General features: G+C 38.8%; 1 protein-coding gene across 1 annotated transcript; it reads right to left on the reverse strand.

Annotated features, from left to right (window-relative positions):
* On the reverse strand, positions 1-12,552 carry napsa (napsin A aspartic peptidase). Its single transcript, XM_038267623.1, has 9 exons — positions 12,368-12,552; positions 11,939-12,092; positions 6,235-6,358; positions 6,005-6,123; positions 5,680-5,879; positions 5,402-5,524; positions 5,053-5,197; positions 4,867-4,965; positions 1-526 (listed from the first exon to the last, which is right to left on the reverse strand). Exons 1-9 carry the CDS (start codon positions 12,433-12,435, stop codon positions 365-367), a joined length of 1,194 nt encoding a protein of 397 aa, XP_038123551.1. The 5' UTR covers positions 12,436-12,552; the 3' UTR covers positions 1-364.
* Between the last annotated feature and the right edge of the window lie 1,779 nt (positions 12,553-14,331).

The following is a 14,331-nucleotide window of genomic DNA, read 5'->3' on the forward strand; positions in this document are numbered from 1 at the left end:
TTACTTTTTATTCAGTCAGCGTTCATAAAAGGCCTGAATTTATCTAGAGTACAAAATATTTCCTCTTGATTGAAAGCCGTGAGATAAAAAAAAAACAAAAAAGGTTTCAAGCGAAGCAAATTAAATCCATTTTTGGAAAACTTTAAAGCGAGAAAATATCAAACAGCTTCACATAAAACCCCCAAAACAAGGATCCATATCAGCACAGACTGCTGATTTTCACTGCAGCATCCTTAGAAAAAGGAGAATAAACTGAAAAAAAAAAAAAAAAAAAGATGAAAGTTGTATTTTTCATTTTGTTCTGCTTGATAAACTGATTATTTTAAATGAACTGAAGTGAAATTCAACGGGTTTCATTCGTTTTCTACTTGGCAGCTGCAAACCCGACTCGGTCTGCGTTCCTGTCAAACACGGTGTAGTACTTCCCGATGAACACGTCTCCCAGGATCCAAAGGGGCCCGGCCGGGGGTGGGATATCCATCCCCATGAACCCAGACAGGCAGAGAGAAACTCCCATCTGAGACTCCTGCAATAAACAGGGGAAAAACACTTTGTTTTTCATGATTGCAAGATAATTTTAAGTTTCATTATTATTCTTGATAGAGAAACAGATCTTAAGCCTAGGCTTATATGGGACACTTCTTATAGTCTGAAGTCTGAACTTAATTCTACTCCGTTGATCCTGAGATTGACCAAACAATGTTCACTGACTAAAATATTTTAGTCATATTCTAATAAAATAAAAAAAATAAAAAAGTTGCGTTCATAAATTTAGGGCTGAAACAATAAGATTAATTGTGATTAATCGATTACTGAAAAAAAATCTTCAATGTAGTAATCGATTAATCATTAAATTGAGTGTAGAGACTAAAACATGCGTTAAGCTGACAGAGAAACCCACTCAGAGCAGTAATTATAACATGATTGTAAAAAAATATATAAACATTTTACATTTAAGATAAAACAAAAAATATTTTCATCTGTCAATATGCTGTATCCAGAACTCAATACGAAACGTTTGAGTTTCACTTGGTTTATTTTCATATAAAATCTTCTTAAAAGGAACCTTTAAATTATTAATCCAATAATTTAAAACAAATTTGCGACATATTAATGGATTTGCAAAATAATAGTTAGTTGCAGCCCTAATAAATTTTAATAAACTTTCTCTGCAGACAGGAAGCTAAAGTTTTGACTGACTCACGGTTGCAGAAGTGGAGACCCTCAAATCTATTTTGAAGTCTTTTAGATCCATTTAAATATACATGTTAAAAATGCTCTTTACACTGAACAGCCTTTCTGCTCATCTAAAATTAAGATTTTAAATTGAATACATCTTTTAAACCTTTGCATATCAGATTCAGGCCACAAACTATTTGGAGGCAGATATATTTTTTTGTTTTTTGGAACCAACTTTCTGAGAAGGCAAGCATATTTGGACTGAATGAAGCTTCACACTTTGTGCGCAATGTGCCATAAACACCCTGACTAAACTCTTCATTGGTCAGGGTCTTATACCACAAGAGGCAACTTTTTAAATGCTGAGTCACAGTTGAAGAAGAGTTCAGACAAACTAAGACATAAAACTAGAACTGAGAACAGCCCACCTGAGGTCTGATTCACTGGTTCATGTTTATTGGCACAATAAGCTTTGGCTTCTGTACTTCTGATAATTCACTCTAAAGATCAAACTGCAGTGTTTCCCTCTCCTTATGCTTTAGGAAGAGAGCCAATCCGGTTTATCCAGTAAGGCTTTTACAGATCCAGTTAATAACTTGGATGTAGGATCCAGGAAAGGAACCAATAAGGCTGGAACCATAAAACCAGAGAAAACTCCAGGCAGAGAAAATACAGTAGCTGTTTGAATAGAGGGCAGAGAGCTGATGGATCCCAGGACAGAAGCATGGGGGGTTGGGGTTTCAATACAGAAAACAACTCTGACCTACTGGTTAGGCACAGAACTATATGAACTCAAAGACTCTTCCTTTTAAATTCTCCTTCTAAAGTTGTTCTTCAGGTTTTAGACCAGCTGCATTCTGAACAAATTTATTTTCAGGACAGAATAACTAAAGGGACATTTATTCACCACGGAACACTCACTTTTAGTTCTCTTTGTAAATTCCCCTTAAGGGGATTTACCAATTCATTTATTTTTTACTTTGTCATAGAGCTTACTCTTACTATTTCGTACTGTCATAGAGCTTTTCAAGTAATCAGTCTGCTTCAAATTCACGTCAATTTCCATTTGTACAATACAGGCCTCCTAATCGAGTTTCTTTCTTCACAGTATCCAGTTATAGCTCACTAAATAAGTGGAATATTTCATCAATCAGGTGACCAAAATGCTTTTAAAGCGGCCCAGTGTAACTTTTGGCTACAAAAGGCCATTAGAAACACCACACATTAGAAAAAAATACAAAGCCTTCCACAGAGTTTTGGACTCTGATAACGGACCACTGTGGAGCAGAAGATTTAGAGTCAGACTTATAAAGACAAGGCTGCATTCAGCCCTCTGGATTAAATCCTACATCAGAACCAAAAATAGGTCTGATCAGGAGAGGGTCATATCTGTTGTGTTAGTTAGCTAGCTGTTTAATGGGAGCTCAGACTGAAGTAAAGTGGCGCTCTGGGTCACATGGTCCATTCAGGGACAGATCTGACCCTCTAAAGTTACATACAGGCAAGTTTTTCAGAGGCAGGCCTGCAGAGCATTAAATACCTTCCAAATAACAAATCCTGAAAAGTCATTTCAAAAGTTTCAAACTAAACTAATACTCGAGTCAAAATTTGTGCTGCATGAAGTAGTGGTTTTTGTTTTTTTTATTATACTAAGGATTATGTTTTTCTGTCTTTTTAATTGGCTTTTCCTTGTACTTTTTGAAGCACTTTTGGTATTTTGAAAAGTGAAAGATGCCATTAAAGTAACAATCACCAATTGAAACCAATATAACTTATTACACATATAAACCTCTCAGCAATGTTCACTTTCCATGTTGTAAAATAATTCAACTTTGAGCAGTCTATATGTTGATTTTTGAAGGAACAAAATGTGAAGAATTCACTATTTGAGAAAAAAAAAAAGTTTTTTGTGAAGAAAAGAAATGCAACATTTCATATGGGCTATTGTAAGGGGTCATTCACCACCTTCCGGTTTTGTTCTCTAATCTCTAGTTCACATAGTTGGGCCTGTGCCATGACTGTAGAGTATATGTGCATGCAAACTGTAACATAGGCACAAAATAGCAGACAGAGCATCCAGGGGACCAAAACATTCACATGCAGACCATCAGGACTCATTGTCACAGCAAAAAAATAAAAAATAAAATAAAAACAATGTTTTTTTTTATAAAGAAGTTGTCAGAAAAAGGGCATAACCAAATCACCCCTTGTGTCATATTATTGGGCTTAACAGTAAGGTGTAATAAAATGTAGCGCTGTTCTGGTCTACAAATAGTGCTCAACAGCACACCTAGTGGTAAAAACTTATTACTCCTTTAAATGCAACAATCCTGTTAATTTTTCAGACACTTGTAATGTTTCCGTTTCCACAAGCAAAATAAAGGCATCACAAAAAAAAAAAAAAAAAAAACACACACACACACAAAAAAAACTCAGTTTTAATGAGTCATAAAATGTAGAAAATATCCAATTCAAATTCCCTAAAATCAATTACGATTTAAAGCAATTGGATTAATGGACAGTACAGCTCCAAATATAAACTTATATATTCAAGACTTTAACAAATAAAATAAGCCTAGGCTCATTTAAATTGGGCAGTTAGATGACAGCAGCTTCTTAGAGCTTCTAGAAAAAATAAAAAAAGTCAGACCATCAACCTTTTTTTGTATTCGCAATACTGCCAGTAGGACAAAAACTACTTACAGCAGCCCCAAAAACTGAGTAAAATCCTGAACACAGGGAATCCGATTTTATGTCCAATCCGACAGAAAATCGTCATACGAGGTTGTGGTGTTTAGCTCTCATTATAAGTCAAAAGTGCTTGATACACCCAACAAGAGGGCTTGCATACTTCCGACTGAGACCTCAAATCTCACTTAGACTACACAGCAATTCAGCAGCAATTTTACAGGTCTGACAGGAAGAAATATGCAGTTACAAAGTAAAACACATTCTCTTTGGGGGAAAATACAAAGTAAAATCTTTAAATCACACACAGAAATGGTTAGGTGTGCTTCATATGCGCTGTGCATATGAAGCAGATGGGGCAGGCTGGGCATAAACAATGAAACATTTTAAAATAAGAAGTTTATCCAGTTCAGAAGGACAAATCAGATAAAGTATTGATCCTCTTGGAGTTTAACAAAAAACAAAATGAGAGGCAGACAGTGCAGGTAAGCAAAGCTCCTCACTCTTCACAGATCTCTCACTGAGAGTCACCTTTCACTGCCTAAGGCAGCATATAAACGATACCACAGCTTTTTCCTGCTTTTTTCTTTTCTTTAAACTTACTTCCCATTATATTTTAATATAGGCCTTTAAAAATGATCAGTTCTGGATTAAGAGATGCTGCACAGACTCATACAGCAGGGCTTTGCTTTGTAGCTGCGACAGTTTTTTTAATTTCATTTATTTGAAATAACTTTCCATTATCTGTATCATTCAAATGTGGGAAATTGTTTGAATTAGTGTGATACAGAGACAGAGGAGCCTGTGTCTAGAGAGTCAGAGCCTCTATACTCAGTCAGTGTAAGATCTTCATAAAAATAACATATGGAAAATACATGAAAAAATACTCTTGGTAGAAAATGACAATGACCTACCATGCATTCCTGTGGATTTTTTGTGGCTTTAATAAAAATCTGTAACCTCAAAAAGAGTGTAATAATAAGCATACTATATAGATACCTTCATTACATAGTCCTCTCCAGTCAAGTTAAAAATCTTCCCTCCGATGTTGAAAGAGACAACAGGAAGAGTTGGAATCTTCTTACAGTCAATCATATACTGGAGAGAGAAAAGAAAAAAAACAGCATAATGAAATTAATGGCAGAGCAACAGATGAGAATCTTTATGAAGGTTTACCACTTCTACCTCTCCCATCAGCAGAGGCAGAGCTCCAATAGCCTTGTTAAGAGCTCTGATTTCTGCTGCTGGACCGACAATTAGAGACGTCCCCGTGTCAACAATTGCTTGGCAACTGGCTTTGCAGAGAGTCAACTGGTTGCCCACATCAATTCTGGAAGGTTAGAAGAGCCACAGATCAATAGGTATTAGTTGATATCAGACAGAGTAAAATTGCTACATTATCTAAAAATAAAACAGATGAAAGTTGCTTTATTGCACGCAGAGGAACTTAAAATGGATTGAAAAACTATCCAGAAATGGAAGTGTTGTAATTTCTCTTACTGGATACCACTTCCTTATATCAGAAAAGCCTTACCTATCCATTCCAACCTGCCAGTAGGCCTTTCTCGTCACATTAACATAGTGCAGGTCTCCAGTGTAGTACTGGGGGTCCACCCCCCCCAGCACCAGCTCTCCTCCCAATGCTGCCTTCGGGTCCCTTAAAGTTAAAAATATTTCAGCAGAAATAATTTCGAAAGTCAAATGGTTTTACAACAGATTACTCAACTAACAAACCAACACCCCACAGTGGTTTCTTCCTTGCAGTGAAATTAAAACAACACTTAATAATGCTTAAACTTGCCTCAAACCCACCTGCTGATATAGACAGAGAAAATGTTCTGGGGCAGCAGCTTAGCAGCCATGGCTGTATCAAACACCGGGGTGACGTTAGCCACCGATATGGAAGGATACGCCATCCCCAACACCCCATCGAACCGAGCAACAGCAAAGGTGATGCCAGATTGCTTTACTGCTTCCCCAAACTGCTGCTTGGGAACAGATAGACCTGCAACCTGCAAGCAAAGGAAGCTACAGTTAAAAAGCAGAGCATTCTGTCTGTGAAATTACACAAAGAAAGCAATAACTGACACCATGCAATGCAGTTGTAAAACAACATGCGTCTCTTTCTTAAACTCACTGAGACGGTGTCCTCACTGATGAAGCCAGACAAGCTGCCTCTGCCGTACCGGATTGCAAACTCTGTGCCGTTCTTAACATACGTGCTGGACTTTTTGGAGTTGTACCGATGATGGACCCCTAGACAGAGAAGAAGAGGGGGCAAAAAAAAGTATTACACTGGTTAAAAACAGCTGAAATTGGTAGCATAAAATTACTTTGCTAAACATTTTTGACACAAAGTGATCTCACAGCAGGCCAGATCGAAGAAAGAGCAGTGGATGGATGGGACCCAGAGGTTGGAGGAGCCGGTGTCAAACAGGACCGTGAAGTCCTGCGGAGGGGTCCCGATACTGATGACACCATGGTACTGGGCCTGAGGAAACACCAGGAGGGGTCATAGCAATAATGGAATAGAAAAAACTCATAAAACAAAATCAGCCCATTCTTATAACTTTCGCTCATGTTCTATTTGTTCCATTGTTTTTTTTGTGTTAAGAAACCCAAACAAAAAATGTTGTAAATACCCAAAGTTGCAGGTCCATTTCAAAATCTTTAACTTAAAATCTATATGCATTTCTATTCTAATACCATTTATCTCCCTACCTCAAAGGAGAGTAACCTCAATGCTACACTTTGGAGGCCCATTATGCCTGAAATAGAGTGCTTTAAGTCCATTCTTTAGCATAAAGTCGTAGGGAAACGGCTGTTCAACAGTTGCATTTCCAAATTCTCCCGAGTGATGCACGACTTTACTGACGAGTGAATACAGTGAATGTGATTGGTCGTTTATCAAAGGGGCGGGATTGTTGTGACGGAAGATCCGCAAGAAGTTTGGTTGTGGCCGGTTTGTCGGAAGGATCTGGCTAACCAGTTAACAACTTAGTGCTAATAGGTTCCCAATGGGAAATTCCATTGAGACCAAGGAGCACTTAGAAACGACACTGTCAAGGAACGCTATGGACAGCGGAAACATGCAAGAGAAGGAGAGTTTTGTGTCGGAGGTCATGGATGAGTCTCCTCCGTCATACATTTTTTATTTAGAGGAGGAAAGTTGGGAAGAAGATGTTGTGGAAGAGGATGCCAGGGAGGCAGAAGCTTGGTTTGGTGTAGAAGGCTTACAGCCGTACATGTTTGAGCACTTGCCTCGCAACGCTGCCAGTTCTGTTAGCTCTACGCCTTCTGAAGACACAGACGTCCATCCCCATAAACACTGGGACAGAACTCAATGGGGAAGGAAATTATTCTCATTTCTTATTGCAACCGTTGGGTATATTAGCTGCTACATTTGAATCAAGATGCTATGACGGGGAAAATTAGATTGACAGATGACCGTTAATATAAGATTGGCCAAATTTAGGTGTACAAGCTGACGTATAACTAACTGGCCTGCATAAAATAACGGGGAAAAAACGCCCAGATTTTAAGACATGATTTTTTATAACATTTGGGAAAATATCTTCGGATAAAAAGTACATTTATATACATGTTTAAGCCAGAATTATTTGACTTTTAAATATTATTTCCCTACAACTTTATTAAACCTTCAGTTTGAGTTTGTGTCATGGGGTCATTTGGCTGTCTCAAATATCATTCCTCGTACCCTGAATTCACCCCCCGTCCTCTCAGCTGCAGCAGAAAGCCCTTCAAGGAGCATTCACAGATCTTCCATTAAAAGCCAGTGACACAGAGATGTGAGATCAAGACAACTCCTTTGGACTTTAAAACTCTTTCACTTTTCATTCGGGTTCCATATATTTTCACTGGTTATATCCCGTAAAAGTAAAAAAAAACAAAAAACAATCCACTGAACTTGGTTTCCAAAGTTTGAAGTCCAGTGGATTGTTTTTTTTTTTAAACTTTTACGGAATGACTATGACCTGGATGACTGGGAATCTTCATCAGCACACTAGTTACATTCTGCAATCAGTGAGTACACCAAGTTCAGAGAAACTATTCTTGTTACTTATTGTGGTGGATTTACAAATAAATGTTTGTTTTGATTAGCTATATCGATGTTTATAGACCATTAATGTGCCCAAATAACACATAAATGTATAACAACACCTAAATATGCTCTTAAATGTTACCATTAGTTTTAGTGACCTGTTGTGAATCCAGATGCTGCGATTTGATCAGTTAAATTTTTTATACCATTTCTGTAAATTTGCTGCCATCTGGCTCTGGCATGATTTGCACATGCCCTTTGGAGTGGATGCAGAGAATATTCTGGGTTGCTGTCTCTCTGCATTGCATCTTTATATTTTTATTATCTTGAAATTTAATCAGCCTGTGTTGTGCATGGAAACATGTGCTTTTGGCTAAATTAGAGACATTTATTGACTTTAATTAGGTTTGTAACACTTTTTAAAAAACTAAATAAATCATTAAAACAAACCAAAAAAGTACTGCCTTCAGGGATCACCAAGCTTGAAAGGCTTGTCTTAGTGCACTTTAAGCCCAGTAAAAAAACAGCCATTCTATGAAGGCCGTAGAACAGCAAAAAGAGATTCATTGGTGTGATAAAACTGTAAGACGTCCAATATGTGGTTTGCCACAAGATATGCAAGGGGAGGTGCTCTAAAGGAAATGGAATATGTTTGGTAATTTTTGCTTTAACTTGTACTGCATGTAGGCCTCATTTAGCCTAGATGATTTTTATTTTCCATTGCCAAGACTGTTGAACTGATATGTATGAATTGTTCCCTTTGATTAGGGGTGTAAATCACATCCATCATAGCGATTCGATTCAGTATCGATTTCCTGACCCAACGATTCGATTACTTTCGATACTCAAGAATACACCACGATTCGATTCGATTCGATTAATCGGTAAAAAAAATTATTATTATTATTATTTTTTTTACACCTTACAGGCTAAACAAAGTTTCAAGTTTGAAATAAATCAATGAAAGCTGTAATATCATTATGCATTTTCTTTAGAAACAACAGCAAATAACAGAAGTAGAAAAGTTGCATCAAAAATACTGCAAAAATACTGCACAATATCAGTGTAATGAGTTCAATGCAATACCTCGGCTCCAGAGAAACTGTCCAACATATTTTTTTAGAATGTAATAAATATACTCAGGAAAGAGAGATGTTGCTTAGAGAGTTAGACAGGAAAAAAATAAACTACATATAAGGGAATTGTTTCAAAGGTCATCTGGGGATGTAGTTTTTGGTAGTATTTTTAATTTTCTAAGAAGAACGGGTATTTTAGGGAGAATATAATAGTTTGTCTGGTCCATACTCCATTCTGGAAGGTGGCGGTAATGCACCTATAAGTTGTTTGCCAACCGCCATTAAAAAAAAGAAGAAGAAGAAGGCTCCAGTGTCGACGTCACCGCCCCCTTGAGAGACGCTCTGCTGCACCTCTCCCAGATTGTAGCTGATTGCAAACAGTGCACCAGACAGGAGGCCGGCTTGTTTTGTTTTTATGACCGAAATTGCGGAAAACAACTCGTGAAGTTTGACCCGCTAGAAGAGCGAGGTGCGCGAGACCGCTGGGACCCTTTTTCCAGCTGAATCTCTGCTCTTTTTGGCCCTCATGTCCCTCCGTCGTTGGACTAAACTCGTCCCCACTTCCTCACCGCCTCGGCCGTATCTAGACCCACAGTGTGTAGCTCAGACCACGCTTCAATACTGAGCATAATTTAAAAATGTCTGTGTGAAGCTTGCTGCAACAAACTGCTGTAAGAGTATAACCAGGAAGCGCGGTAGGAGGGCAAAATAGGTTTAGCGGCATCGCAGCACGGGAGGGAGAATTACGCCCAGGAGCAAATGGATAAAAATAGACCGGGAACAAAAAACGTGAATCGATTATCTTGCGGACGTGTCGATGCATCGGATCGTCGGCTTTTGGATTGATGCATCGATACAAAACGATTATTATTTACACCCCTACCTTTGATGCATGCAGTATAGCCCTTCCTTGTCATGCACATCCTTGTGACGGTTTGCATATGGTGTAATTTTCTATTTCTTCAAACTGTAAAATCCTTGCAACAAACTAAATTATAGTAAAACTAAAATGCTCTCTTTAAACCAAACTACGATGTTCCTCTGATATCTGGCGAATTTATGCTAGAATATTTTTGCAAAATATGGTGAGGTGCATGATGGGGTTTTACATCTAAAGGATATTTCAAATCTTACGTGCACTGTTGGCAGGTTGGGATGTTTCCCAATCTGGCAGTTTAGGATGGCCGCCTAAGAGATCAATAGAGTTTGATTCAATTTGGGCGAGATTTCGTATATCCAGGCAGTTTATGAACATTTTTTTGGGCTGGAGAACGCGAGTCAATGACATCTGGCTACCCTGTTGATGTGGTGAGTGTGGACGTTACACAGCAGCAGTCACTGTCACATCCCTGTTAATAACCAAAGCCAGTAAAACCGCATTATAGAAGTCTTGGTGATGGTTTTCATCTGATGCTTGAAGATAGATTGGTTAATCCACAATGTGCATTCGTATTGTTCACATTTGAGACACACACGTTTGACTGTGCTGATGGAAAAATGACAGGGCCGAAAATCATTCCCAGTCCGAGCCTGGACCTGGTGATCTAAAGTTATGTTTTACCAGCACAACCACGCGAAAGGTTCTGCTCGTAAACTCTTAATAATGATATGCTAAAAAATTAAATGCAGAGGTTTACTTTGCATAATAATGCAAATTTCCAGTGTTTTTGTGTTTATTTTTTTTACTTTAAGAACAAACTGACATTTTGTTTTACAGTCAAATATATGATTACATAACGCCAGGGGCGGAGCTAGATGGGGGGCCAGGGGGGGCATGGCCACCCCTGTGGCCACCCTACCATTTATTTCTCTCTAATACAGATGGTGGCAACAGTAATACTCTCAAGTGGAATATTCAAAACATTTAAATTTTTCATATAACAATTAACAATTACTAGACAATAAAAACACTATGGTTAATTCTGCACATCAATACACTAACATTAAAGATGATAAGTTCAGGCAGAAATAGATTTTGTGTTTTATGGGGTAAAGAGAAAAGTCCTCTAGGAGTCTTCAGTGTTGTGAATAAATAACTATTTTAATCAAAACGTATTAAATAATCAATTTATGTAGATATTAGCACTTACTGTAGACAGCTGGAGATAGGCACCAGCACCCCTTGGGATAAGCATGTAAATGGTAAATGGCCTGTACTTGTATAGCGCTTTTTCAAGTCAGGAGACTTGACCAAAGCGCTTTACACTACATTCACTCATTCACCCATTTACACACTGATGGTGGCAAGCTACATCGTAGCCACAGCTGCCCTGGGGCTCACTGACAGAAGCGGGGCTGCCGTACACTGGCGCCACCGGGCCCTCTGACCACCATCAGTAGACAATGCAGGAGAAGTGTCTTGCCCAAGGACACAACGACACTGAAAGTCGGAGCCGGGGCCACTGTCGCCCCTATAAACTAAGAAAATGGATGGATAGTACTTGTACTTGTCAATTTTATGCTGGATCATTACTGATAAACCCAAAAGTAGTTAAGTAATGAATATGGAAAAGATATTAGCGCAAAACTCAAACCTGAAAGAATTTTATCCACCATACCTTTTATCAAGAAAGCACAGCTGTTTGAATATATTCCTCTATTTGTTAGCAAAGGCTGTATGGAATATAGTTTGTCTTTATTTAGAAAATATGAATGTTTTGCTCATTATTTTTCCTGTTGTAACAATGTAGATTGACTGTGAGGTTTTGGTACCTATCCTCTTTCGGCGCCCCCTCAGTGTACATTGGTTATTGCCTGGCCACCCTTATAAAAATTTTCTGGATACGCCTCTGCATTGTGCAGTTCAATCAAAATAGTGACTTTTTTTTTTTTTTTGGCCAAACATAGAAGAATATCCTCATGTATGACTCAGTATTACCTAGATGTTTTGACATTTGCTTGTATTTAAACCCGACTGCAGGTGCACACATACATCCATGAAGTTGGTGAGCCTCTCCACCGGGAGGCTGGGGGAGGGCGCGCTGTCCGGAGCTCCAGCGCTCTGCGCCAGAGCCCGAAGTTCTTCCACAGTTCTCCCATTGTCACTCATAAGGCGGCGCAGACTTCTGGTTTTATAAAGCGGTACTCTGCAACGACATGTTTATTGGATTAAGGCGCAGCCATTGTGAGCATCACGGGAATAAAACACACTTCCTGGTTCTCCGCCTTTCGCTGCTCTGATAAAAACTAAATTAATAAACAGAAATAAAAAAAAAGGGCAGAATAATGCGTTTTTAAATTCCGTTATATTTATGGTTAGTGATAACGGATTAAATTCACGTGCGTCTCAAGTTAATTAAAGGGCGCACGCGCGTTCCTCCGCCTGCTAATGATGCGATAAATATGTGATAAGACTATTTACCTTATGAAGGAGGCGCATTGAGTCACAAGCAGCGCCAGGATCACATAAAACATCTTCACTCCACTCATGTCTGCGCTTTTCGTGAGAAATAAACTTAGTTCCCACTTCAGAGCTGCTTTGGAAACAGAAGATCCGCAGACACAGCCCACTTTTCAAACTGACGCACAGAGCCGAAAAGCTGCTTCGGAAATGTCCGGAAAAATTCGGCACTTTACGTTATGCTGCTCGTCCATTGGATAAAAAATAATCAGCAGGATCCTCTGGTTGGTCAAAGAGCCTGACTGATAAATACATAAAAACACGGGTCACGAGTTGTCATGTGAATACGCTGGCACTCCCACATGAAGCATTATGATAAGTTTGGTCTATTATCTGGAAGGTAAACCTAAAAGAAGTGAGATATTTGTTCCTGAATGTGTAATGTCTCAGAAATATAATCCATTGCTAATACTTTTCCATTACTGTTTTTAAAGCTGTGGTCTCAAGCTCAAATCATTGAGGGCTGTTGACACATAAGTTTTAGATGTTCTGCTGAATCAAGTGGCTAAATCTTACATTGGAGTCAGGTTTATTAAAGCAGCGACCTGCAGGACACCGCATTCCTCGGCAGCTCTCATCCAATTTAAAGTATAGCATAATCTATAGCGGGGGTCTTCAACGTTTTCAAGGACAAGGACCTTGAAAAAAAAAAAAAAAATATATATATATATATATATATATATAGTCACTCTATTACAGATGAAGTAATGTAACGAAAGTAATTTCGGTCTGGGATTATTAAAGTATTTCTGATCCTGATTCCTGGTTGATGGGAGAGGTGTTGTGAATGAAACTGTGCCCAGCTTGAAAGAGCTACTCTACAGGTGCTGGTCATAAAATTAGAATATCATGAAAAAGTAGATTGATTTCAGTAATTCCATTTAAAAAGTGAAACTTGTATATTATATTCATACATTACATACAAACTCATATATTTCAGATGTTTATTTTGTTTAATTTTGATGATTACAAATGACAACAAATGAAAATCTCAAATTCATCATATCAGAAAATTAGAATATTACTGAAGACCAACTGAAAAGTATGAACATGAAAAGTATGAGCATGTACAGCACTCAGTATTTAGTTGGGCCTCCTTTGGCCTGTATTACTGCAGCAATGCGGCGTGGCATGGAGTCAATCAGTCTGTGGCACTGCTCAGGTGTTATGATAGCCCAGGTTGCTCTAATAGTGGCTTTTAGCTCTTCTGAATTGTTGGGTCTGGTGTATTGCATCTTCTTCTTCACAATACCCCATAGATTTTCTATGGGGTTAAGGTCAGGAGAGTTTGCTGGCCAATTAAGAACAGGGATACCATGGTCCTTCAACCAGGTACTGGTAGCTTTGGCACTGTGTGCAGGTGCCAAGTCCTGTTGGAAAATGAAATCTGCATCTCCAAAAAGTTGGTCAGCTGCAGGAAGCATGAAGTGCTCTAAAACTTCCTGGTATGTGGCTGCGTTGACCCTGGACCTCAGAAAACACAATGGACCAACACCAGCAGATGACATGGCACCCCAAACCATCACTGACTGTGGAAACTTTACACTGGACTTCAAGCAACGTGGATGAAGTGCCTCTCTTCTTTTCCTCCAGACTCTGGGACCTTGATTTCCAAAGGAAATGCAAAATTTACTTTCATCAGAGAACATGACTTTGGACCACTCACCAGCAGTCCAGTCCTGTTTCTCTTTAGCCCAGGCAAGACGCTTCTGACGCTGTCTGTGGTTCAAGAGTGGCTTGACACAAGGAATGCGACAGCAGAAACCCATGTCTTTCATACGTCTGTGTGTGGTGGTTCTTGAAGCACTCACTCCAGCTGCAGTCCACTCTTTGTGAATCTCCCCCACATTTTTGAATGGGTTTTGTTTCACAATCCTCTCCAGGGTGCGGTTATCTCTCTTGCTTGTACACTTTTTTCGACCACA

This window comes from Cyprinodon tularosa, unplaced genomic scaffold (genome assembly GCF_016077235.1).
Source record: "Cyprinodon tularosa strain WSP-4 unplaced genomic scaffold, ASM1607723v1 ctg118, whole genome shotgun sequence".
In the NCBI taxonomy this organism is placed as follows: domain Eukaryota; kingdom Metazoa; phylum Chordata; class Actinopteri; order Cyprinodontiformes; family Cyprinodontidae; genus Cyprinodon; species Cyprinodon tularosa.

Coding starts and splice junctions, on each gene's coding strand:
- napsa (XM_038267623.1), bottom strand. CDS start 12,435: ATGAGTGGAGTGAAGATGTTTTATGTGATCCTGGCGCTGCTTGTGACT. Junction 12,093..12,367: donor CAATGCGCCTCCTTCATAAG/GTAAATAGTCTT, acceptor ATGTCGTTGCAG/AGTACCGCTTTATAAAACCA. Junction 5,525..5,679: donor TTCTCTGTCTATATCAGCAG/GTGGGTTTGAGG, acceptor TTTAACTTTAAG/GGACCCGAAGGCAGCATTGG.